The 27,450-nt window shown below is 43.6% G+C and overlaps 1 protein-coding gene across 2 annotated transcripts; it reads left to right on the top strand.

The window, feature by feature from the left end:
- Nucleotides 1–320: 320 nt before the first annotated feature.
- On the top strand, nt 321–27,450 carry Ccdc126 (coiled-coil domain containing 126). 2 transcript variants are annotated; one of them, XM_005087118.4, is made up of 4 exons: nt 321–506; nt 16,569–16,652; nt 16,915–17,291; nt 25,604–27,450. In XM_005087118.4, the coding sequence occupies exons 3-4, from the start codon at nt 17,054–17,056 to the stop codon at nt 25,786–25,788; spliced, it is 423 nt and encodes a 140-aa protein (XP_005087175.1). In that variant the 5' UTR covers nt 321–506; nt 16,569–16,652; nt 16,915–17,053; the 3' UTR covers nt 25,789–27,450. The 2 variants fall into 2 exon arrangements, with proteins under 2 accessions (XP_005087175.1, XP_040594311.1); XM_040738377.1 differs by lacking the exon at nt 16,569–16,652.

The raw sequence follows: 27,450 nt of genomic DNA, 5'->3' as shown, positions 1-27,450 counted from the left end.
CTTTTATTTTTCTTATCCTTCTGCACTGTGTAAGGACCTAATGGGCTGCAACAGTAGGATGTCCAGCGTCAGCCAAGAGTATCTGGAGGGTTGGTTTTCTGGTGGAAGGTCAGTAGTAGGACGCGGAGACTTCAGTTCACAATCAGGAGGCTGTTTCTTTTCTGGTAGTGTTGCTGCTGCCCCGCCTCTTGGTTGCCAAGCAACGGCGTCAGCCCGAGCCCCTAGGCTAAGAGCACGTGCCACTTCTCCGCTAGCCCCCCCGGACTACATCTCCCACAATGCCGCGCGCAGCGGGCCCTGCCCGCGGAGCGGGGGAAGGGCGGCCGGGAGGCGGAGCGGAAACCGGGAGCGGAGTCCCCGGGCGCCGAGCGCTCTCCCTCCTGCCTCCATCCCGGCCCGGAGGCTGCTGCGGTGCCGCTGCCACCCGCGGCGGGCTGTGGCTGCAGCTCCAGTTTTCGAGCCCCGCGGCGGCGGCCCGCGTGATTGACGGGAAGCCCGCGGGCCAGGTAATACGGAGGGGAGGCGGGAGGCAGTGTCCTCGAGGCCCGAGCTTTGCCGCCGTGACAGCCGGGACTCCCGGGCCGGGCTCGCCCCCGCGGCCGCGCTCACTTAGTGTTCCGTTCTTGACAGCTCAGTTCTCCCGTTGGGAGAAGGATCATAAAATGCCCTTTAAACCTGCCAAACTCTTCTGGGAGACTGGTGGGGGAGGAACTTTATTTGCAGTCTGGTGCGGGCGGTGGTTGAGGGGTCAGGCTGCCGGGATTCGAACCCTCGGTGCTGCCTCCATCAGGCTAATCAAAGGCTCCAGGCCGATTTGTTTCGTCCAGCAGATGGAGATCACACATAGTTTTAAGTTGTTAGATTCATGTGGTGTGATAAGCAGTGGCATGCACTTGCGTGTGTGTTCTTTTGTGCAATCATTGGTAATCTAAGTTGTGTGTTGACTTTATGTTTCACTCACATGCAAAGAATTCCTTAAGACAGCGGTTCTCAACCTGGGGGTCGAAGGACCCTTTCATAGGGGTTGCCCAGGATCATCTGCATATAAGATATTTACATTATGATTCATGACAGTAGCAACATTACAGTTATGAAGTAGCAAAGAAATTAATTTTATGATGGGGGTCTTTACAACAAGAGGAACCATCTTAAGGGGTCTCAGCACTAGGAAGGTTGAGAACCGCTGGCTTCTTAATTTCCGCCCTTTTAAGATGGCTGAGAGTGTTCTAAGGAAACTGATGACTCTGCTTTCCTGGGGATCAGCTCTGGAGATCTGTACAGTGACTCTCTCACCTCCCCCACCTCCCCAGCCTTGTCCTGTGGGAATCCCTTAAGAGGAGATTAAAGGCTTTGTCAGTCAGTTTATCCAAGCCCTTTGCAGCATGCCCCTGGGTCAACTTTCTGAACTATTTGTCACTGGTTCACAGTACCCCACTCAGGATTTCTGTTTCCAAGCTGTAGTTTTTGTTCTCAAGACAGATTGAATGAATGCAGTAAATCTGCTGGGGAACCCCTTCAGCGTGCTAGTTAGTCCTGGGTGTCAGCTGCTTTTGGCCTGCTTTTCTCAATTTCATTGGCATTGGTGATGGCTTTTCAAGGAAATCTTTATAAACCTTTAACTGGATTGCCTCTTCATTTAAGATGTCTGCTCTGTATGGACTATTTTGAGTGGAGACACTCTTGTGTCTTGAGTGTTGTTTTGGACCTATGGTTGTAATGGGGCAGTGGAGCTGGCGGGCCTGATGAATTGACTGTGTAACGTCTTTAGGAAAAAGGAAGACTTCCAATGATTGTTAGAAGAGTAACATAGTTAATGAACGGAATTTGTGGAGGAAGGCACATACATGCCCGTAAACATTTCTGATTAGCCTTACAATGTGTAGCAGAAACACTCATTTTGAAGAAAATGTTTCTACAGATGTTACTGAGTATAGTAGAGGGGACAGTAATGACCACAGAGAAGGAGACCTTGGTTCTTGTCCTGCTCTGCCACCCTCTGTATGACCTTAGCCTTGCTGCCACTGCAGTGAGTCTAAAATAATGAATTGATCGGTCCCAGGGACTCTTCTATCTCATACTGTCCATGGTAAGGATTTTGAAGCATCCATTTAAATGTTGGGGAATAAGATATAAGCTCCTTTACTCATTTATCTTCGTCCTTGTTCTCTGCCCTCTGGTTGTGTAGTTCTCTCCCTCCACCCTGGTAAAGAGGGCTCTCATGAGAGCTGGGGAGCTGCAGGGATCTCTATCGATCGCCAGCGAGCAGCTCTTTGTGTGCTGATGTTTCGTCGTCCTTGCTTCTGCTGGTGGCCCTAGGTACATGCTCTTGTGAATAACTTTTATTCTCAGTTTCCTAACCTGTTTTCATTTTTGCTCTCTGTGAGTTTCTCTTCTTCAGCTGTTGTGTTCTCTCTGGCCTCTATGTGTAGAAGGCCTCTGGCTGGTTGCCCCATGCTGGTCTAGTTAGCTGTGGAAAGGGGTGTAGGGCCATGTGATTCAAGTTATGATTGACTAAGGCAGTGAGCAGGTCAGACTGGGACTGAAGTGTCTGATGCTGCATAGTGTATTTTAGATGAGACACTCACTGTAGCATAGTTATGAAGTGGTTTTTGCTATAGAACTTCCTGTTTTTGTCTCTGCCTTACTTTACCCCCACCCCTTTTTGGACTTATTTATTTATTTATTTATTTATTTATTTATTTATTTGACAAGGTCTCACCATATATCTATGACTGGCCAGGAACTCACTGTGTAGACCAAACTGGTCTCCAACTCACAGAGATCCACTTGTCTCTGCCTCCTGAGTGCTGGGATTAAAGGCAAGCATCACCACTGCCCAGTCTATTTTTATAATTTTTATTGATTCTGTTTTCTTCTCCCTTCCCAAAAATGCCATCTAAAAATGATAAAATATCTGTGCGTTAATTTAGCAGGAACTCAGCCGGGTGGTGGCGGCGCACGTCTTTTTGGTTTTTTGAGACAGGGTTTCCCTGTAGCTTTGGAGGCTGTCCTGGAACTCGCTTGATAGACCAGGCTGGTCTCGAACTCACAGTGATCCGCCTGCCTCTGCCTCCCAAGTGCTGGTATTAAAGACGTGGCTTTATTTTATTTTTTATGTTTATTTCTTGGCAGCGTGGGTTGAAGCCAGTAGCTACATACCCCCAGGCCTAAAGCTTCTTCAAGTTTATACCTAATTATACAGTAGATAGCTGTTGCCTGTGTTAATTTTTTTCCACCAGATATTTGCTTTAGGCAGTATTGTGTAGAGAAAATATTTTAGGAATGGACCTTTTCTCCAGAAATTCCATTCCAGAGCCAAGTCCGGTGTGTGTGTGTGTGTGTGTGTGTGTCTGTGTCTGTGTCTGTCTGTCTATGACTTAGTTCTGTATCTTGTCTTGGAGAGTGCTGTGTGCACCTTTGAGTGCTGATGAGCATACCGTGTCTTTTTTTATAATTCACATGAAACTCTCTGGCTGTAAAGTCCTTTGGAGACTGACAGGCAGGAGTGAGTCTAAGAACACCCTAGTCTGGCCGGGCATTGGTGGCGCATGCCTTTAATCCCAGCACTCGGGAGGCAGAGGCAGGTGGATCTCTGTAAGTTCGAGACCAGCCTGGTCTACATAGTGAGTTCCAGGACAGCCTCCAAAGCCACAGAGAAATCCTGTCTTGAAAAACCCAAAAAAAAAAAAAAAAAAAAGAACACCCTAGTCTGAGTGAGGGTTGCTGCTGCTGTTAAATAATATTCGTAACAGCAAGAGCAGAGCACTGAAGCAAGGCAAAATGAGATTTGAATGAGAGATTTTAAGGTAGGATTAGCCATCTGTTAATGTTTTCAATGTTGCTATTACTGTGTTGGCATAGAAATACATGGGAATACTTCATGAAAGGCAGTTTAAAGTGCTCTATTTTTTTAATAGCTTCTAAAACCACAACTCAGGAAGAAATCTTTATCTCTAGATTTCATAGATTTATAATTGCATGCATGTCTGTATGTAAAAACAAATATCTTGAGAAAATCTATAGTGTGTACATTTTTCTCTGATTTCTGTTTTGTTCATCAAAACATTGCCAGTTGCAAATAATCCACTTAGGCCCTGTGTTTAAAAAGCAGTGGAGTCCCGAGTCGAGAGTTTGGATGTCTAAGTCTTCACTCTCCCTCTGCTGTTGTTGGATGGGCCTCGTCCCTTCGGTGCTCTCCTTCCTTTCCTTTACAATTCTACTTTAAATATTTCATGATCCGTTCTCTTTCTTTTTTTCTAGTAATAATGCTGGCTTAACGTATTTATCTTTTGGTTTGGGGCTAGGGAGAAACCACTAAAATGTTGCTTAACTACTTGGCTTTTTGCATGGTACATACTGGTTCGGTAAGAGGTGTAAGAGAGCTTTGAACATTGCTTTCCTGTAAAGCAGTGGTTTGCAGTGTGTGGGCCTTGACCCCAAGAGGGATTGAATAGTATATTAGATATTTGCATTATAATTCAGAACAGTAGCAAAATTGCAGTAATGAAGTACTGACAAAATAACTTTATGGTTGGGGTCTCTGCAACATGAGGACGGGTCCCAGCAGTGGGAAGGTTGAGAACTGCTTTTTTTTTAAGACAGGCTCTCACTTTGTAGCCCTGACTGGCCATGATCTCCCACCTTTCTGTTTCTATGCCCTAAGCACGGTGCTATAGGCATTTTCACTATGCTCTGCTTCCTGTAAAGATTTTATTTGTTTTGTTTTGTTTTGTTTTTTTTTTTGGTTTTTCGAGACAGGGTTTCTTTGTGGCTTTGGAGGCTGTCCTGGAACTCACTTGGTAGTCCAGGCTGGCCTCGAACTCACAGAGATCCGCCTGCCTCTGCCTCCCGAGTGCTGGGATTAAAGGCGTGCGCCACCAACGCCCGGCCTGTAAAGATTTTATAAATCAAGGTGGGGATATTAAAGCCTGTAACAAATACAGAAATTTAGAAAAACTTCTGCCAGTATTTGCTGTTTGACTCTTGGGCTCCTTAGGTAATGTTTTTAGAATTGGACACATTGTGCTTAAAATAGTAGCAGTTTTCTGTTAGCTTTCTGTGAACTGCTAAGTATACTTTGTTCTGCTTTCATTCTGTTACACTCTTCCTGTTAGAAAACACAAAGTCAGAGTGACCATCATGTCAGATCATCACTGAAGGGGCATTAATATGTGACTTTGGCAGGCCTTGCCCTTCCCCCCATCCCCAAAGCTAGAAAGATACCAAGGTCTATTTCTTTATTTTTGCTACTTCCTCCCCTTAAAGCTGTCTGCCAAGGCCCACCTATCAAAGTACTGAAATCCTGCAATCAGAAGGCCTCATTGCAAGCTGGCGGCGGTGGTGCATGCTTTTAATCCCAGCACTTGTGAGGCAGAGGCAGGTGGATCTCTGTGAGTTCGAGGCCAGCCTGGTCTACAAAGCTACACAGAGAAACTTGGTCTGAAAAAACCAAACCAAACCAAAACAAAACAAAACAAAAGCCTTGTTTGCTTCACCTACTCAACATGCCCAATGCTGTTTGCCATGGGCCATGTCTGTCTCCTGTCTATCCAAAGGCAGTCCTTTGTCCCTCTGCCTTCTTCTCGTCCTTCCTCCCTTCCCCTTCTCCCTTTTCATCCGTCTCCCTTCTTTGTCCCTTATCCCTGCTCTCTGTCCCCCTTTGGGGCAAATACATCTTCTTTGTGCTGAGAACTTGGTCTTGGGGTATCCTGAGCTGACTCTGAGGTTCCCTACAATCATGACCAACCCTGTAAGTTTCCAGATTGCCCGACAAAGTTCCTAAGAAAGGATCATCAGGGTTTTCTATGTCTGGGGTTTCCTGCTGTTAGTGAGGGAAAATGTCTTTTTTTCTATCAAAGGTAGATACTTTCTGTCTAGTTACTGAGGGCCCAAGTTCAGTACATCTCCCCCACCCCTCCACCACCTTGTAAAACTTTTATGCAACTCTTTTATTTTTTCCATATCTGTTTATACAAAGCCCCCCTCCCTTAGAAAATGAAGTGGCAGACCCCTTCTCCTTTCCTTCTTTTCTTTTTTTTCTTTTTTTTTTTTTTTTTTTTTTTGGTTTTTCGAGACAGGGTTTCTCTGTGGCTTTGGAGGCTGTCCTGGAACTCGCTTGGTAGTCCAGGCTGGTCTCGAACTCACAGTGATCTGCCTGCCTCTGCCTCCCGAGTGCTGGGATTAAAGGCGTGCGCCACCAATGCCCGGCTCCTTTCCTTCATTTTTCTCTGCATGATTCTTTTAAAACTAGCCAATTGGGAGTGACTGAGATCAGACCTCAGTCAGTCTGGAGAAGACACGGTCATGGTCATGGACACGCGCACATCCTTCTGCCCATGTCCATGGTGGCCAGAAGAGGGCTTCAGATTCCCTGGAGCTAGTATTGTAGGTAGTGAGTCACCCCACCGTGGATGCTGGGTACTGAACTGTCCTTTGAAAGAGCAGCAAGTGCTCTTAGCCCCTTAGCCGTCTCTCCAGCCCTGCTATGTCCTTGTGTTAAGAGTAGGAATAGTCTGTTTCCTCCTGCCTCCAAAATTGTGGTCAGAAGCAAATGCTAGTGGTTTCAGTCAGCAGGAAATTGGTACCAGGCTTTGTGCTTTGGCAGGTCAGTTGCTACCTCCTCAGAGGGTTCACCCTATAGACTTTTGTAGACATAGCCTGCTTGCTTGTTCAGTGTATTGCCTTATGGGATTACTTGTTTCTGAGTTACTCCTTAGTTGTCCCACTGCTAAGACAGTGGCTCTCAGCCTTCCTAATGCTGCCACCCTTTAATACAGCTCCTCTTGTTTTGATGACTCCAACATGCCTTTATTTTCACTGCTACTTCATACTGTAATTTTGCTACTGTTATGAATCGTGATGTGAAGATCTGTATATTTCAATGGTCTTAGGTAACCCCTGTGAAAGGGTTGTTCGACCCCCGAATGGGTCACAGCCCATGGGTTGAGAACTGCCGTTCTAATGTGTAATTATCAGGAAAACAGAATTCCTATTTTCACATTGCCAATTCATGACACATAGTAGGTGTTTTGCTTTTTTTTTTTTTGGCAGGGGTGGGGGTGGTGTGTGTATTAAGAGGCAGGGTTTCTCTGTGGCTTTGGAGCCTGTCCTGGAACTAGCTCTTGTAGACCAGGCTGGTCTTGAACTCACAGAGATCTGCTTGCCTCTGCCTCCTGAGTTCCTGGACTAAAGGTGTGTGCCACCACCGCCTGGCATAGTAGGTGCTTTAATAGATAATGTGAATACATGAATCAATAGATGAATGAATAAGCTGAGTTCATATATACATTAAATGAAACTGCATGTAATAAAGCATTTTTGTCCGTTTTTTTTTTTCTAGAAATACCTTGGTGTATTTGCTGATCTTGGTGAAGGGAATCTACTTCTTGAAGATTATGTCTTTGTTTTACTTCATGTTTTCTTCTACTCTGTGTGTGTGGGAGAGGGTGTATCAGATTTCTACCTATATAAGCTGCCTGACTTGTTCTCTTAAGAGAGACTTTTTTTCTCAACTGGAAGCTTGCTGTTTATGGTTATGCTGGGTAGCTAGCAAGCTCTCAGGATTGGCCTGCCACCCCCACCCCATGCTGGGGCCACTTGCAAAGCCATCCTGGCTTTCTTACACAGATAGTGGGGATTTGAACTTGGCTCCTAATGCTTACAGAGCACTGCTTTTACTGAGCCATTCTCCAGCCTCTGTCCTAGGTGTGTTTAAAAAATCCATGTTAGAAATTAAGATACAAAGTTGTGTTTTTGTTTGTGCATGTGTGTATTCATGTGTGTGCAGGAACACTCGAGTGTGGAGGTCAGAGGACAGTCTTGGGTATCTTTCCTCAGGAGCCATCCATCTTGTTTTTGAGACAGGTTCTGTCACTAGTCTAGAACTCTATGCCTATGCTTGACTCGCTGGCCTGCAAGCATCTGCTTGTCTTTGCCTCTCTGGTGCTAGGATTACAAACATGCCACCATCACATTTAGCTCCCCTGCCCCCACGTATGGCTATAACTTATATTTATTTATTTAAAGTGTAAGTGTGTATGTATGTGTGAGTACATGGGCGTGCACATTTTTAGGCAAGTTTTGGGGATCAAACTCAGGGCCTGATGCTTGCAAGATTATCAGCTCTAATCTTTATTCTTAGATTTTTTTTAACATGGGAAAGAAGTTTTAGTCAGGGAAGGGAAGAGAGAGAGGAGAGAGAGACAGAGAGAAAAGAGAGAGACAGTCAGAAATCTGTCTGCCTTGTCAGAGAAATGGTGGAGTCTTAGATTCTTCTTATAGCGACTTTGATTTATGTGAATAAAATGTATTTGAAACATAATGAACCAATAATAAACTAATGAATAGTCCAATAAAAAATTGTACAACATCTGGATCATTGCCCTAGTACACTTATAGTATTCTTTTAAAGAGGAAAAGGACAAAGACTCATTTAATATTACCGTTCATTCAGTATTTGCAAATTCAACCTTATTCAAAAAAACTTATCCAACCCTTAAATCTATTACCCAAACACACACACACAGAAAGATACACATATTTAAGTAGGTATGCCAAGAGATGAAGCAGTAAACATAGTAATTCTAATGTACAATAAAAACAAATGAAGCAATCGAAGTGGCCACGGGTTTAGTTTCTCAGTTACTTTGAGGAATTCTAGGCATAGACTGAATTTTGTTCCGTGTTGTGTTAATGCAGAATGAGGTACATTTACATGAAAGCAAGGATAAGGGACTGTGGGGATGGCTCAGTGGTTAAGAGCACTCACTGCTCTTGCAAAGGACCCAGGTTTGGTTTTCCAGCACCTACATGGCGACTCATCATCACCTGGAGCTCCAGTTCCGGGAATCTGACATCCTCTTCCTGCCTCTGTGACTTCTACATGCACTCGGTGTACATAACAAACTCCAGCAGGCTCTCATACATATGTCCCTCTTGGAAGGAAAAGGTTAACTCTTGGGAGGCTCCATAAGGCCACCTTTTGCTTTCCTGTCAGTTTCCTTGGGTATCTTCAGTCTGTATGTGTTCAGGCCAGCCAACTAGTCCAGTTCGCACCTGAGAGAGTGCAGATTGAGGGAAGAAGCAAGGTAGAGACAGAGGGATAGAGTTGGGAGGGCATCCAGTGAATACTGGGATCGGCCCTAAAGTTATTGCTCAAAGTTCTTATATACCCCAGCCAAAGGGGGGCGGGAGGCAAAAGGACTTCCTTACCAATGATACCAATGACACAAGGAACAATAAGACCGAATTACTTCCTTAATTCTCAAAGCATCCAGTAACTGCCCTTTGCCAAACATCCTGCCATTTGGCCTTGACGAGGAAAACATCCAGTAACCATACCTTAGATCAGGCCTCCTGTTATCTGGCCTTGAGGATTAAGACATCCAGTAATCACTCCTTAGATCAAACCTCCTGTTTCCTAGGCGAGACATCCAGTGACCACACCTTAGGCTAAACATCCTTCAGTAGCCATACCTTAGACCTTTAGATCTTAGGCCTTTAACCTTGAAAGATCAAGGATAGGTTTGAACTCTCTGACCTTAAGACAGCGTGGAAAGGAGCCACTTCTATGGGCCCTGATATGGATGGTATTGGTCATGTCAGGTTTGGTGCCTACAGTCTTCTGGACATGCAGAGTCTTCACAGTGGAAGTGAGGAGTTGTGCAGCATAGAGAAACTGGACCCTTGTTCTGAGCCCAAAGCTTCTCCACTGTTGTGTCATTGTGGGAAAGACACTTTGTGTCTCTGCCCTTTGTTTTTTGTTTTTTTAATCGAAAGTATAAGGGAATTTCTCCTTGGCTCTTCTAATCCACTGACAGATAATTGAGAATACTTCAATTTTACCTCCAAATTTCCATTTTCTGCCTTTCTGTCCTCAAAAAGGACAGGGAGTCACATTACTACTGGGGAGAAGGCAGACAGACTCAGGGACATGTTTAAAACAATGAGGTTTCCCAGTGACTGCAGATTGCTCACAAGCTCTGTAGAACATGTGACAGAGTCCAAGGTGAGTTAGGGGTGTGGGGTGGAATCCGGGAGCAAGGGCATGATTGGACGATATGAGGGCTAGGGTCACTTGGTAGAGGATGATGTGTTGTGGGAGGTAGAGGACCAGCATGGACTAGAGTGGAGGAAATGAGCTTTGGAAATCCATTTCACAGAGGGAGCATTTGAACACATACTTTACCATATGTGGTGGCTCATGCTGTAATCTCAACCTTCACGAGGCCCAGGAGAATTACTGTGAGTCTGAGGCAAGTCCAGGCTACATAGTATGTTCCAGGCCAGTGAGGCTGAGCAAGATTGTGTCTCAAAAAACAAAAGCCAGAACACCCAAACAGATAGACAGGTGTGGTGGTACACTCCTAGTTCTAGCATTCAGGAAGCAGAGGCAGATGGATCTCTGAGTTTAAGGTTACTAATGAGACCCTGTTTCAAAAAGACAAACATGCAGAAAAAACTCCGCAAACAGCACCCCACTCCCCCAAAAATACCCCTCACATTCAAATGAGGAAACATACTCATATGCCTTATCTCCTTCCTTTTGGAAGACGCAGTGGGTGGCTTGAATGAGGTGTTGGGCATTGAACACTGGCCCTCTGGAGAGCCTTGGGAGGTGTGACCTTGCTGGAGGCGGTGTGTCACTTGTGAGGGAAAAGACTCACATCATTGCTAGTTTGCTTTCTCTGCTGAGAGAAGAGGTTGAAGCTGTGAGCCCTTAGCTTCCTGCTCTAGCTGCCACACTCTCCTGCCACAGTGGACTAGTTTTGTTGTTTTTGTTTTGTTTTTCACAGTGGACTCTTAAACCTGTGGAATCATAAGCCCAATAAACTCCTGTAAGTTACCTCAGCGATGGTATTTTATCACAGCTATAGAAAAGCAATAAGCCTGCCTCTGCCTCCTGAGTGCTGGGATTAAAGGCGTGCACCCCCAAACTTTGTTTTTAGAAGGTGTTTTGACCTCTTAGAGGATAATGGATTGAAGTGGGGTTGCAGAAGTGTCTAGGAAACCACTTAAGCAGCTGCAGCAGGAAGCAGTGGGAGGTGATGACCCTCGGGCTGCACTCTGCTGCCTTCAGGCTCATAAAGGACTTTTCAGACCCGTCCTTCTTTCTTTGTCTCCTCTGTTTACTTTTTTTTTACCTTGTGTCTTGTCTTAGATACTTTTCAGATGCTGTGGCAAAGCACTAGGACCAAGGCAGTTTACAATAAATAGTATGTAATCAGACTTAGGGTTTCAGAGGGTTAGATGGTAGGACAGAGGCGTGGCTAGTGGCAAGCACAGCTGAGAGCTCACATCTTGGTTCTCAGGCGGGAGGTGGAGGAGCACACCGGGAGGCGGGAGGAATACACCGGAAGGCAGAGGAGCACATCGGGATGAGGGAGGAGCACACCGCGAGTGACGTGAGCTGTTCTGAAAGTTCAAAGCCTGCCCCCTCCAAAGCCACACCTCCTAATTCTTTTTTTTTTGGTTTTTTTTTTTTTTGTTTGTTTGTTTGTTTTCGAGACAGGGTTTCTCTGTATTGTTTTGGAGGCTGTCCTGGAACTCGCTCTGTAGACCAGGCTGGCCTCGAACTCACAGAGATCCGCCTGCCTCTGCCTCCCCAGTGCTGGGATTAAAGGCGTGCGCCACCAACGCCCGGCCACCTCCTAATTCTTTGAGAGGCCACTTATTCAGATGAATGAGCCTGTGGGGGCTAATCTCTTCCGATTTACCACATGCTAGAAAGATGGGTTCCTGTTTTTATTTTCTGCAGGTGGAAATTTTCCCCTAGGAATGTTTAAGTAGCTATCCTGGATCAAAATACTGATGATAAGGATGGTGATGATAATCTTAATTTTACCTTTAAAATTCTGGGTATTACTTGGGGAGGTAGTTGTGTTTTACTTTCTAAAGTCATTAGTAGGCAATATAGTGTAGTAAGATTGAAGAGAGTTTTAGGATCTAGGCCTTTATCACAGTGGAAATGTCCTTGGTTCAGTCGCCAGCACTGGAAAAAATAGAATTTTTAGATTGCTGTCCATTTGGGCCAGGGAAAGACTATTATTATGGTGGTGACCCAGAACCCCTTAGTGATGGTGTTGGTATGTCAGGTTTCCAAGTGCCATAACATGGTTTTCCAAGTTCTGGGCCAATTTGAAACATAAAGAAAATGGGGCTCTGCTGTCATTTGAAGCTTGAACATTATGCAGAAAAACACACCAAATCCTCTCGTTTTCCTAATTAAAAGTAACAATTATTTCCTCTCTAATCACTAAAAGTATTTAAGAAAATTCCCATTAGTTGCTGAAAGTTCAAACTCATTGTCCGTCATCTTCCTGTATGAAAGCATAGATGTAAATCCCAGAGAACAGGAACTTGTGTTCATATTGACACGGAAGTGGTTTGCTCAGTGGAGTTGGCTTTTCTCCTTCACGCTTGCCTAGTAAAGAATTGGGACATGGCTATCCTGGCAGTAACAACCTGTGTTCCAGTAAATGTCTCTGTTTTTCTACCTCCCAGCAGCAGGGCTTGGATGTCGCACCAAATGAACTGATTTGTAACTTGGGATGCACACACCTTCCCTGCAGCCATTGATGCTGCTCCCCTTTGTGAAAAGGTCTGACATTTTTGGGCAGTGTTCTTCTCCGTCTTTGCTGTACATTGAGGACTAACCAGTGTTCTTTTAGAAATATTGGTAGCAGCAGACATGGTAGTACACATCTGTAATCCAGCACTTGTAAAAGCTGAAGTAAAATGACAGAGGCCAGCCTGAGGTGCAAATTATGACCTTTGCTTCAAAGCAGTGACAACTGTAAATTCTGATGCTGGCTGGGAGCATAGCTCAGTGGTAGGGAAAACATTTGTCCACAATGTAGGAAGGCTCACCACACATCGTTAACAAGCAAAACAAAAACAAAGATGAAGCTCGGTTCCCATCCCCATTCTAATTTATTTGATATAGGGTGTGATTTGGTACTGGGGTTGTAAAAAATCTGGCCAGGTTATTTTATGTAAAACATTACCTGAGAAAGACCAAAGGCAGCTGTGAACCTTTAAAAACCTTAGTGTCTTCTGCCTGTGTTGCTTGGCATTGCTTGTGGGATTCTCACACTGGTTCTTAGGTCTTGGAGTGCTTCAGGGAGTCCTCTTGGACTTTGGAACTTTTCAGCCCTTTGTCAGGCATAGCTGGCTCCTGGACATCTTTTTAACTTGGGAAAGTTCTAGCGTGTTCTTTCTCCCACCTGTCATCCATGTCTACTATATTCTTTGATGTCCTTTCAGAGTTGCCCACTGTAGAGCAGGGTCAGGTGCTCCCAGCCTCTCAAGCCTTTGGTATTCTCACGATAACCCTTTTCTTTTTATTTTACATTTCTTTTATTAGCTGTATAAAGCAATGAGTTTCGTTGACATTTTCATACATGCACAGAACATCCTTTTATCATATTCACCCCATCTGTTACCTTCTTTGTCCTCTTTTTTTTTATACTCCAAATTGTTCCTCCTTTCATTTTATTTACTTATTGGTTCTTTTGAGACAGGGTTTCTCTGTTTAACTTTGGTAGACCAGGCTGGCCTCGAACTCACTGAGATCCTCCTGCCTTTGCCTCCCAAGTACTGGGATTAAAGGTGTATGCCACCACCGCCCAGCTTTATTTCCTTCTTTTAAAGTTAATTGACAGCTATGAGAGAAAACATGATACTTTGTGAGACTAGCCTGTTCCATGTATTAATGATTTCCAGTTCCATTCATTTTCCTATAAGTTTGCTTTTCATTATGGCTGAATAAATTGTGTCTGAGTGTTGGTGGTGCACACCTTTAATCCCAGCACTCGGGAGGCAGAGGCAGGCGGATCTCTGTGAGTTCGAGGTTAGCCTGGTCTACAGAGCGAGTTCCAGGACAGCCTCCAGAACAATACAGAGAAACCCTGTCTTGAAAAACAACAACAAAAAACCCCTCTAATGTGTGTATATATCACATTGGCAAAACCCTTTCATAATAAATGTCTCATTACCATGAGAAATCATGAAGCAGACACTACCAAATTGCAGAACATAACATTCCTTGTTATGTTTATTTCTGTCCAAGACCCTGACTTCCTGCAGAGGTGGGCATTGTATTTTGTGGAAGGCTGAGTGAATGTTGTTGAGAGTACAAGAAACTCCTGGTCAAGGAAAGGGAATCTGGCCTGCATGGAGACCTAACATTCCAGTCGGGCATGGTCAAGCCCTTGACCTAAGAGCCACTCCAGTAAGCCATACTAAAGAGATAGGTGCAATCATTATTCCTTCAGTGTGACACTACCTTTTCTTCCCGATCGCTCCCCTGTGGTAGTTTCATGAGCCTGCTGGCTGTTAGTAAAGTATCGCTTCTCTTTTTAGTTCTCCTTTTCTCTAAGCATGCTTTTCTTAACACCTTTGATTTCCCCTGTATTTTGTGCTTCTGTTCTCTTTAAGCTGCTGGCCCAATTATGCTGCTGCTTGTCAGTTCCATGTCTCACTTCTGTGCTAGCTTAAAGGAAATCTGTTGAGATATGCTGTTTGCCTGCCCTGGGGGTTTTCTGGGTAAACAATAGTAAAAATTTCCTTGGGCTGTCCTTTGTGTCTATTCTTAAAATCTTTTTATTAATAAGATTAAGAACCTGCTAGGCGGTGGTGGTGCCTTTAATCCCAACACTGAGGGGGCAGAGGCAGGCAGATCTTTGTGAGTTCAAGGACAGCCTGGTCTACAGAGCTAGTTCCAGGACAGCCAGTGCTACACAGTGGAAAAAAAGATCCCAAGAGGAGACCTGCATTGCCCCCATATCAGTATTGAGAAGATGCACTCTGTAGATCTATGTTGGGATGTTCTTGCCTTTATGAAGGTCTCTTTTTCTGACTGATGGTGTAGTCAGATCTTATTGATCAGAGTCCAGTGTCTTATACTGAACAATTATTTCGTTTGGGATTGAGTAATTTATTGAATGTTTTAAATTGAGCAACAGTAAAAGATTTCCAAATGTGCAGCAACCAGAAGTGAATTCAAACCCAAATGTGCCTTGAATCCCAGGTGTTTGCACATGTAACCCTTGGTTCTGAACACACAGCAGGCCACTCTGCACTGTGTATGCCCTCGTGCTGTTTTAAACACGTTGCGCATAGTCGGGACTGTTGCATGTTTTTTTTTTTTTTTTGGTTTTTTTCGAGACAGGGTTTCTCTGTGGCTTTGGAGGCTGTCCTGGAACTCACTTGGTAGACCAGGCTAACCTCGAACTCACAGAGATCCGCCTGCCTCTGCCTCCCGAGTGCTGGGATTAAAGGCGTGCGCCACCAACGCCCGGCTGGGACTGTTGCATGTTATAAATTGCAGTGTTTTCACTGTATACACGGCTTTTCTGCCCTTACAGTCTACTTAACAAAGGCCTTACTGCTTTCCTGCTTTCACTCCTCAGCCCGTGTGTGTCGAGTTAGTACACACTGGGTGTACTCTCCCTCCCCCTCTTCTCTTTCTTAGCTGTCTTTTAAGTCTTCACCGGCTAAAAGTACCTAGCTGGCTGTCTTCTCAGTTGTCACTTTTCTGGAGTTGCAGTCATGCCCCCTTTTGAAGTGACTGACCATGCAGGACAGTCCAGGTGTTCTTTTTCATGGGGTGCTAAGGCACAGTGTAATCTGTAGCTTGTATTTGGACACACAGAAGAACCAGTATACATTGGTATAAATATGTGAGGCCGAGGGATCTGTGTGAATTTGAGGACAGCCTGACGGACATGGTGAGTTCCAGGCCATCCAGGGCTACATAATGAGAGCTTGTCTCAAGTAAAACAAAAACTGGAAAGCGTCTATGCTAGAAAGCAAGTTTCTAGGGTAGAACTATAGAGTAGCTCTCGTACCTGACTCAGTATGTGCGGAATGAAAGCTATTTATTGCTCGTGGGCTCGGTGTTTGTTTTGTTTTTGTCTTGCTGTGTAGCCGATACTGACTTGATGCTCCCATCCATGCAGCCTAGGCTATCGTGGAGCTCGCCAGGCTCTGTTCTCCTCTGCGTGCTGGGACTGCAGATGTGTGTGTGTGCCTCTGCAAATTGCTGGCTACCTTTACACAGTTACTGTACTGTGTTCACACTCAGTCATGCTCTCAAAGTAGGTTAGACTTGGTTTTGTCATTCCCTAGTAAATGGGTTAAAATTGAGTTCATTTGTCCTCATCCCAGAAATGAAAGCATTCCAAGAGATTGCTTTTAGTAAGCTATGAAGCAGTCATGGGAAATGCACTATAGATTTTTACTTCGATTATTTTTTCCCTTCTGGTGATGAAACCAGACCTTTCATCCCTGGGTACTTTGGTGGTCTAAAAATACTATTTTTAAATTTCAAGTGTTTCCAACTTTCATGATTGGTTTTAATAACCTTCCACTTGCTTACTTTCCATGTTATGTTGGATGCTTCGTAGGGTTAATGCATTCACATTAGTAATACCTTCTAATGACACATCCGAATGTTGGCACGTATTTTATTATGGAAATTTTTGTTAGATAGGCATTTTAATTTTCTGTATTTGCTTTTTCATCACTTCTAACTTTTACCTTGACATTCCTGTTTTTGTTTACTTTAGGAATTACCTTTGTGTGTGGGCATGTTTGAACAGACCTCGGAAATCTTGTAATATCTGTGAACCTTATCCATCAATGGCTTTAAGGTGAGACAGAGGAGAAGTCATTCAAAATTTTATGGCTAAGGTGGCACAGTTTTCAGATATTCTCAACAGATTTATATTTATTTCTAGTTTGATTTTGAAAAAATGTTTGCAAATAGAACTGATAGGTGATCAAGAAACTTGTTATGTGACAGAGAAAGTTGTCAGGGAAGAGGGCATAGTAACAAGCCAGAACTCTAGAACTTTCATTGTTTATCCTGATACCAATGCAGGTGATAGTGACCCCTTTGTTCTTCATTTACAGGTATGTCAAAGTGGAGGCCACCGGGCTGAAGATGGACACACCACACTAGAGAGCTCTTCTTTCCCCTTGGAAGCCTTGATTATCTGGTGTTTCGTTTCCAGTTGTTGCTCCCCAGTCAAGTCTGTTCACTTCATCAGAAATGATTTTTACAATCTCAAGGAAAAATATGTCCCAGAAACTGAGTTTCCTGTTGCTGGTGTTCGGGCTCATCTGGGGGCTGATGCTACTTCATTATACTTTTCAACAGCCAAGACACCAGAGCAGCGTCAAGTTACGGGAGCAAATCCTAGATTTAAGCAAAAGATACGTGAAAGCCCTGGCGGAGGAGAGCAAGAGCGTGGCGGATGTGGACAGCGGAGCATCCATGGCGGGCTACGGTGAGACCCACGGCACACCTTTGTCCTCTCCCTTCCAGCCCGTTCCTGTGTAAACACAGATAGTCCCAGGAAGGAGCTCAGCATCCATGTGTGCTTTTTATAAACTGGTTTCTTAGAAACCACACATGTATGTTTGCAGATGTAAAGCAGGAATATAGTACTCGCATAGTCCTCACACAGATTTGTTATTAATAGCTCACATTTATTATATTTTAAGTACATTATAGAAATTGTGACATTTCACTATATTCATCTCTTTAAAATATGTACATATAAAGTATATTATGTGCATTTTTAAATGAGTATGTAATACAGTATAATTGTTTATATATATACATATATACATGCATTTCATTGGTTTTTCTTTTCTATTTCTCAATATAAAACATCAAATGGACAATATCAATTAAGTTCCAAGAAACAGGATTTCCTATAGTTCCAGTATTGGTTATTGCAAATCTCCATTTTAAATGCTGTATTCCCATTGTTGTTTTGTTTTGTTTTTTTAAAATGTAATTTCTTTTTTTTTTTAAGATTTATTTACTTGTTTATTTATTTAGTATACAGTGTTCTGCCTATAAGCCAGAAGAGGTCACCAGATTGAATTGTAGATGGTTGTGAGCCACCATGTGTTTGCTGGGAATTGAACTCAGGACCTCTGGAAGAGCAGCCAATGCTCTTAACCTCTGAGCCATCTCTCTAGCCCCTGTTTTGTTTTTTTTTTTTTTTTGAGACAAGATCTCTCTATGTGCCTGTCCTAGAGCTCACTATGTAGACCAAGCTGTACTTGAACTCTGCCTCCTGATTGCTAGGGTTAAAGGCATGCACCACCACAACCGGCTGTTTTAAGTTTGTTTTTGTTTTTTCCTCTGCTGAGCCAGGGTTTCTCTGTGTAGCCCCCGCTGTCCTGGAACTTGCTCTGTTGACCAGGCTGTCCTCAAATTCAAAGAGATCCTTCTATCTCTGCTCTGCTGGGATTAAAGGTGTGTGCCACCACAGCCCTAGTTTGTTTTAAATTCTTTATGTGTGCCATATTTTTTCTTCCTTTGAGATGAGATGGGGAGCTAGGAATTGCCAGAAGACTGAATGAAGGGTGTTCTATCAGTGCTGGGAATCAAACCCTCACATAATGCTAGGGCAGGCACTATAAACCAAGCCATAGCCATAGCCTGTTTTATTTAATCATTTATTTTGAGGCAGGGTCTCCTGTATCCCCGGTTGCACTTGAGTTTACTCTTGTAATTGAATATGGCCTTGAACTTCTTCCTTCCTCTCTCCCCCTAGTTTATCCTCTTGGTTTATGTGTTGTCAAACTTAGGGTTTTGTGCACACTGGGCAAGCACTTTATTAACTGAGTTATGTGCTTGACTGTCTATTTTTGAGATTGGCTCTTGCTTTGTAAACTAGGCTGATCTTAAACTCAACATTTTCCTGCCTCCTGCCAGCATTGGGATTGGGCATCTGTAGTAAATTTGTTAGTTGGGTGTCGCTTTTTGCTCAAGTTGACTCTTCTTTCAGCAGAGGTATTTACAATCTTCAGTTATTCACGGCAGGGATTGCAACTGCTGTTAAGTCCAGAGTACAGTAGCATGTCGCTCCAGGCTGCTCTCACATCCGTTCTGCTCTTTCTTCTGTGGTATTTCCTGAGTCTTGGAGGATATGTAGCTACCCTGTTTGTAGTTACTACATTAAAAAGAAAAGGCTTGCCGGACAGTGTGGCGCACGCCATTAATCCCAGTACTTGGGAGGCAGAGGCAGGCGGATCTCTGTGAGTTCAAAGCCAGCCTGGTCTACAGAATGAGTTCCTAGACAGCTAGGGCTACAGCGAGACATCTTGAACAAAACAAAATGCAGCCCCCCCCAACAAAACCAGAAGCCATAATATATTTGCAAAGGACTTGTAAGTTAAAAAAAAAACTTAAAATTAGGAGACAAGGAACTCCAAAGACGCTGTTGAATTTGTTTTCTCTTGGTCATCTACTGCTGGCCATGGTGCCTACCCTTAAGAGTAGTTTGCTTGGGAGGCAGAGGCAGGCAAATCTCTGTGAGTTCAAGGCCACCCTGGTCTACAAAGTGAATTCCAAGACAGCCAGGGCTACACAGAGAAACCCTATTTAGACAAACCAAAAAGAAAAGGAAAGGGGGGATAAAAGAAAAAAAAACACGTAGTTTACTTCCCCAGTGAGACTCCTTTGAAGAAAAATTCGCAAGTGGCTATTAATTAGAGGTATAAGGGCAAGTGTGCACTAGGACTCCATCTGGTGTAGACCCCGGCAGGCCCCGTGCATGCTGCCTCAGGCTCTGAGGTCACATGTGCGTGGTCCTGCTGTGTTTAGGTTTTGACTCCTTGGTATCCTCCAGCCTCTCTCTCGCTCTTACACATTTTCTGTCTCCTCTTCTGCAGGGCTCCCTGAGGGTTGGGTGCTACAAGGTCTCTCACTCTCTGCATGTTGTCTGCCTGAGGGTCTCTGCATTTGTTCCCTGCTTCAGGAAGAAGCTTCTCTGATGATGGCTGAGCAAGGCACTGATCTATGAGTACAGCAGGTTGTCATTAGGAGTCATTTTATTGCCATGTTCCTTTTGTGAAACAATTAGTATTTGGTTTTCCTCTAGTTCCCTGACCTATCTAGTCTCAAGTTCTTGGTCATCCAAGCAGCATCGTGGAGTGGGACTTAAGTCAAACCATATTCTGTGGGGGTGCCACCATTACATTGGCATATCTTGCAGGCAGGCCACCGTTGTAGATTGGTGTTTGCTTTTTTATTTTTATTTTATTTTTGGTTTTTTGAGACAGGGTTTCTCTGAGTAACAGTTTTGGCTATCCTGGAACTTACTCTAAAGACCAGGCTGAGCTCAAACTCACTGAGATCCACCTACCTCTGCCTCCCCAGTGCTGGGATTAAAGGTGTGTACCACCACCATCCAGACAACCAGCATTCTTAACCATGGAGCCATTTCTTTAGTCCCCTTGTTTATCTTTTGATTAGCATTTTTTGATTATCCACCATTCTCATCCTTTCTGCAAAAATTTAAATTTCACATAAATTTGTGAACTCTATTTAGCTAGTTGTCTTAGGGTATCTATTGCTGTGAAGAGACAACCATTGCCATGTCAACGCTTATAAAGGAAAACATTTAATTGGGGTGGCTCACTTACCAAATTGCCTCCAACCAGGCAATACCCACTCTAAAGCCACACCTCCTAATAGTGCCACTCCCTATGAGATTATAGGGGTCAGTTACATTCAAATGACACATCCCACTCCCTGGCACCCATAAGCTTGTAAACATATCATAATGCAAAATGCATTTAGTCAAACCTCAAAAGTTCCCATAGTCTATCAATCCTAACAATGTTTAAAAGTTCAAAGTCTCTTCTGAGATTCATGCAATCTCTTAACTGTAATCCCCTATAAAATCAAAATAAAAAAAACCCAGATTACATACTTCTAATATATAATGGCACAGGATATACATTACCATTCTAAAACATAGGGAAGGGAGCATAGTGAGGAAATACTGGACCAAAGCAAGACCAAAAACCAGCTGGGCAAACTCCAAACTCTGCATCTCCATGTCTGATGTGGAAACACGCTTCAGATCTCTAAATACATCCAGCTTTGTTGACTGCAACCTGCTTCTTTCTCTTGGGCTGGTTCCACTCCCTGCTAGCAGCTCTCCTTGGGAGGTTTCCCAGGACCCTGGCATCTCTAACATCTTGGGTTCTCCAAGTTAATCTGGGCTTCAACTACACAGCTTCATGACACCCTGACACATGCCTGGCATTAGTGGTTTTCTTTAGGGTCCATAACCCATTTCTTATATCCTTAACTCTAAAGTCAGAACCACATGGCTGGAAAAGCCAAGTTACGCTGCTTACTGGGACTGGAACATGGCCCCTTCATTCAATTATATCTTCACCAGCTTTCTGTCCTTAACTGCCTAAGCTTGGCTGTCCTGAAACTTTGCTCTTTAGACCAGTCTGGTCTCAAACTCAGAGATCTGGTAGCCTCTGCCTTCCCAGTGCTGGGATTAAAGTTGTGTCCCACCAGATCAACTCAAAGCTTTTCTTTAGTTTCTTTCCACAAGTTGGAAACTTAGCTGGGTGGGATCTTGCCCGGAGGTCACCAGTCCCTTTATTCTGTTTCTTAACCCATTTATCTCCTCAAACAAAGAATTTAGCTCTATTCTACTTCTTGGTGCTCTTTTTCTTTTCAAGATTTATATTTTATAATTTACCTTGCTCAGTTTGTTCCTTTTCATGATAAATCTTTATAAGCATGAACATTAGTAACCACATGACAGAGTCTGTACTAGGTTGTTTTGAGATTTCTGCTGCCAATAGCACCTTGGTGCACGGGTATCTGGACCCTTGCCTGCTTGATGAGTCCCAAACAAACTTTGTCCTTTGATTTGTTTCCCTGGTAGCCTCTACCATGTAAAGCTCCTATCAGCATGTCCTAGGGGCTGGCCTGGGTAGTTCTGCAGCAGATGGGCTGCATCTGGGTGTGGCCCCTTGGCACAATTATTTTTTTCCATCTTTTTATTAAGAATTTCCCAGGTCTTCCTCTACTTCCCTCCCTACCAACTTCATGCTATTTCATTTTCTTGCTTTCAAAAAGAAAAGGAAAGAAAAGAAAATGACCATCAAAATAAAGGCAAAAAGATCAATAAGAAAAAAGAAAAAAGAAAAAGAAAAAAAAAGGCCAAACAAAGCAGAATAAAACAAAGGGTCTACGAAAATACCATTGAGTTGGTTTTCTGTTGATCTATACTACACCTGGGTATGGGGCCGGCCCTAGAGTGAGGTTGGTAGACACAGTGACATGCCATTGGGTATGGGGCCTGCTAGAGTGAGGTTGGTAGACACAGTGACATGCCATTGGGTATGGGGCCTGCCAGAGTGAGGTTGGTGGACATAGTGACATGCCATTGGGTATGGGGCCTGCTAGAGTGAGGTTGGTAGACACAGTGACATGCCATTGGGTATGGGGCCTGCCCTAGAGTGAGGTTGGTAGACACAGTGACATGCCATTGGGTATGGGGCCTGCTAGAGTGAGGTTGGTGGACACAGTGACATGCCATTGGGTATGGGGCCTGCTAGAGTGAGGTTGGTGGACACAGTGACATGCCATTGGGTATGGGGCCTGCCCTAGAGTGAGGTTGGTGGACACAGTGACATGCCATTGAGAAACCTCATTTTTTCTTTGCTTGGCACAGTTACCCCCCATTCCCCATCTGATTAGAAACAAGAATCTTTGCCTGTTTTTAACTTGGATTGTCTTTTTGTTCTTGAATTTGAGGATTAGCATCACTGTAGTAGATCTTCTTGAGATATTGTAACACAAAAATTAAATGACCCAGAGACTGATATTGGGGTTCAAGCTTCAAGCTGAAGATCAGAGAAGCAAAACAGCCAAGCTAGATCTTACCTCTACCAAGCTGAAATGGCAATACTGTCTCCATGAATCCTCAGAGGCAAAAGGATCTCAGTTCTTGTCTCCTGCTTTTATTCCTTTCTCTGCCCAGCCATATCACTCCTGTCTCCACTTCCCTGGAATTAAAGGCTTGTGATCCCAAGTGCCGGGATCAAAGGAGGGAGCTCTGTTACTCTTCACTCTTGTGTAGGCCAGGGGGGAACTCAGCGAGATCCGTCTGCCTGTTTCCCGAGTCCTTAGAGTAAAGGTGTGTGCCACCACTGACTAGTGTCTATAGCTAACTAATGTGACTGATCTTGCAAACTGATCTCTAGTGGCTTTATTAGATCATAGACACTATATTACCACAAGATTTATGATTGGCAACGATGGTCTCCCATTCTGTTGCTTTCCTTTTTACCTTTTATTTTGTTTATTTAATTTTTTGAAGGGGGATGGTATATGCTACAGCAGGCACGTATGTGAGGTCAGAGGGCAGCTCTATGGAGTCATTTCACTGTTTCCACCTTTGTGTGTATTCCAAGGTTCAAACTCAGGGTGTTAGGTTTGTATTGTTGGGTAGCAACTGCCTTCACCTGTCTCATACTTTTTCCGGTAGTAGCACAGCTACGAGCAGCTTTGTCAGCTGGTGTTAGATGTTTTTCCCTGGTGAGCAGAGAATAGGTGTTGAGCTGCCTTTTTGGTCCAGGATCAACAAAAAATAACAATATCAATTGCCATTATTGACTACCTAATATCTGTGGAATGCCAGTGAAAAACATGAAGGCCAGCTAGGAAAAGTCTACTTAAGCCCCTTAACCTGCCACAGAGGTTAAGAACTAGAGTAACTGTCATTTTTCTGGAAGAAATTCAAGTTGGTGGCATATCTGCTGCCCTGGCTACGTCTCCTGATGTGCAGTGTCAGCAGTAGATACAGTTTGTCTTTCCACAAGGTCACAATTAATGCAATGACAGTAAATTCACAGGCTTTGTTGATTTCATTGACTGCAATTTTCCAGATGGTTCTAGTTGTCCTCACAGTGAGGACATGAGGTATTTTATTTCAATCTTAATTGCTAATAACTCTCAGATATGTGTTAGTGTGTATCACCGTGTGTGTGTGTGTGTGTGTGTGTGTGTGTGTGTGTGTGTGTGTGTGTGTTTTCTAGTCTCTCATTCTCACAAATGTCCACACACAGAGAAGGACTACAGAAGGTTGATGACACAGAGTTCAGACAGGGCTCGATAAGGCTGAGGTGAGAGCTAACAGAAAGCAGTTCCTGAAAGTTAGACAGGTTCTGAGCACCTCAGTGGGAGGAACTGCATTCATTGGTGAGGAAGAGCTGGAGAAGTAGCTGAGAGCCTGAGGCCAGGTCAATAGGAGGGGACCGTTCAGTGAAGGTCAGGATGGCGCCTAGATGGATCAGGACAGCAGTTGGGTCAGGTCTCATCAAACAGTGGGTGATCTGCCGACCTAAATTGCTGGGAGCAGTTTGGAGTTCTTTGTCTTGTCTTGATGCATGTGTGGGATAGTTGGAGGACAGGTGGGTGGGGCCATCATCATCATCTCAATGTTAGGTGTCTTTTTTAATATTTTGTTTAATTTTATGAGCAGTGATTAGTGTTTTGCCTGCATGTATGTCTGTGTGAGGGTGTTGGATCTTCTGGAACTGAAGTTACAGACAGTGGTGAGCTGCCAAGTGGGTGCTGGGAATTGAACCCTTGTCCTCTGGAAGAGTAGCCAATGATGAGCCATTTCTCCAGCTCCCTTATGTCTGTCTGTCTGTCTGTCTATTTTTCTCTCTCTTGTTTTTGTTTTTGAAAACAGGGTTTCTCTATGGCTTTGGAGGCTGTTCTAGAACTAGCTCTTGTAGACCAGGCTGACTTCGAACTCACAGAAATCCGCCTGCCTCTGTCTCTCGAGTGCCGGGATTAAAGGCTTGTGCCATTACCACCCCGATTTGATCTCTCTCTCTCTCTCTTTTTTTTGTTTTTTGTTTTTGTTTTTATGAGACAGGGTTTCTCTGTATTGTTTTAGAGGCTATCAGTCCAGTCTGGCCTCAAATTCACAGAGATCCGCCTGCCTCTGCCTCCCAAGTGCTGGGATTAAAGGCATGCGCCATCACCACCCCGCTTTGATATCTCCCTTTTAATGGCACCCAAGTGAGGGTGTTGCATCCTTTTTGGGTCTGGTGTGTACCTTTTTGCTCATGTGGAGAAGTTGATAGTTAATGCCTCATGGTTAGTGCTGGCCCTGTGGTAGTATCCGCACACAAACAAGCTGCAAAGTCAAAAGCCTCTGCATTTGTCCTCAACATGGAGTCAAGGGCTGCTTGGTAACCTGGAATCACCCAGGCCAAGCTGAAAGCCATTGCTTCAAACTCTAGAATAACTTAGAGCATAGCAGTCCTCAGAGCAGGTCACCCTGTGCCCTGACTCCCACTCGTGCTCCACTCTGGACGGTTAGGCGTCTTGCTTGTGTTTGGTTGAATTGCTTACATAGCTCTCTTTACCTGCCCTTGTCAGTACTTTACCTGCTGGCCCAAGCCTTCTGTATACACTGCTGAAGAAACTCAGCATGGCGTGTCAAGTGATGTCAGCATAGCTGGTGAGAGCCCACCTTACAGAGGGCTGATGTTTTGAGCCTGACTTGAAGTCTGATACACTGCTCTCAGAAGGGAGAGTTCCTGGTGTGTTGTAACTCTCTTGCTTTGGGTGTGGTGCTAGTGATGAAAGTGATTCAGCTTTCCCTGTCTGGGTCTGAGCGCATTCTCTGTAGCATATTTTCTTTCCGATGTCGTGATAATGGTTTACCTCTTTCCCTTAAGCTGTAAAGCACAAATAGTAAGTGCTGTACTGCTGTTTAATATGATTTATTCCAATTTTCCCCCTTAGCGGACCTGAAGAGAACGATTGCAGTCCTCTTAGATGACATTTTGCAACGCTTGGTGAAGCTGGAGAGCAAGGTCGACTATATTGTTGTGAATGGTTCAGCAACCAATACGACCAATGGCACCAGTGGGAACTTGGTGCCGGTAACCACCAACAAAAGGACGAGTGCATCCGGCAGCGTCAGATAGCAGTGAAGGCCACCTTGCAGGGCTACACCACTGTGGAATACATCCATCGCAGGACACCTCTTAAACTGCTGCCTAGGACAGAGTAATACTTGACAATAGAAGCTCTCCACATTTCCAAGGAGCTGGCTGGATTCATAGGATGCTAATTCTGTATATAAACTTGCAGGCATTATTAGTTTGCTTTCACACAAAGCTCTTCAATGCTGTTCTGTATACTTAATGGGAGTTTGGTAACACATTTGTTGTGGTAAGCAGGGAGGTCATCTTTGTATACATCTTTAGTATTTGAGATCAAGGAGAAACAAAAACACTAGAAAGACGTGGAGTCCTTTCTATAAAATATTTATTTAAGTGTATGACATGTTTTTCAGATAAGTGGACGGTAACTGAATCATTCTGTCATCTGTCCTCATGATGTCCCTGTAAGTAGAAAACATGCTTAGTTCCAGTACTATATTTTGTTACTCAGATTATGAGCAGGAAAAGGAAGTATCATGTTGAAAATCATGTTTTGAAATAGACCCAAAGAATGTTTTCATTTGCACTATCCTTCAGGATAACTGAAGGTTAATTGTATATTTTTAAAAATAGCATTTGTAAGACTATAATTTTGAAATGGGTAGTAGCCACTGTCCATAGCCTGACCATTGGGGACTATATAATAGAAATGAGGGTAATCTCTAATCTCATACTTAAAACTTTCTTACATATATTCTACATAATAATCATATTTTTATGATGAGATGAAAAATAAAATGCATGATTTTTCACAATCATGATTGTTGATTTGAAGGTAAATCACAGTGTCATATGTTTGTAGCCATGGGTACTCAGGAGGCCAAGGCAGGGGGACTGCAAGCTTACCGCCAGCCTGGGCAACAGAGCAGACCCGATCTAAAAAAAAGGAAAAGGAGGATATTTAGCCCATTGACGGTTTCTGCTATTACGAAAGTACATTATTTCCATATTTTGGTAAATGTTGCTTTGGTTATGTTGGTGGGGGTAGGAAGGGACTTGAGGACTTTAGCCAGATGTATATAATAAATGTATTTGCGCTGCACAAAACTGCTTGGAAAAATGTTAATGTTAGTTGGTGTTATGTAAGAGTATCTGGTGTTAGGAGATGTCAGCTTAGCTACTCATTTTATATAAATAACCACTTTACAAAATTAAGAACATTAAAATATAAATTATGAAGATGTTTTAGGGAAACAGCTACTATACACAGCACAAGAAATCTTAACTTGATTAATTCCAGTATAGAACAAAACATGTCTTTATTTAAATATATTTTGTAGCAAATCCAATTGCTATATAGTATTCTATATTTCGTAGTATTTATTCTATATGATGACTGCTGACATGCAGCTAGCCTCTAGATTTAGACTAAATTGAACTTAGTTTTCGATATTGTTCATTATTATAATATGCTACCACAAATAGTAGCAATGATGAAATATTTTGTTAAAATAAGTATAAGAATATATTGTTTCATGAAAGATAGCTTTCTGAAATGTCTTCCCTGTACCTTTATGTGAAGAAATTATGTTTCATTGCTAGGTGAAATCTCAAGCACTTGTTCAGTCTCAGAGGAGTTGTGAACATTTCTGGTTTAGTCATTGTTTTCAGGGATGGAATAAAATATATTGTTTGTATTTACAA

This window comes from Mesocricetus auratus, unplaced genomic scaffold (assembly GCF_017639785.1).
Source record: "Mesocricetus auratus isolate SY011 unplaced genomic scaffold, BCM_Maur_2.0 Super-Scaffold_100676, whole genome shotgun sequence".
Taxonomy (NCBI): domain Eukaryota; kingdom Metazoa; phylum Chordata; class Mammalia; order Rodentia; family Cricetidae; genus Mesocricetus; species Mesocricetus auratus.
Note: the sequence above shows the minus strand (reverse complement) of the source record. Positions and strands in the feature narration are given on the sequence as shown.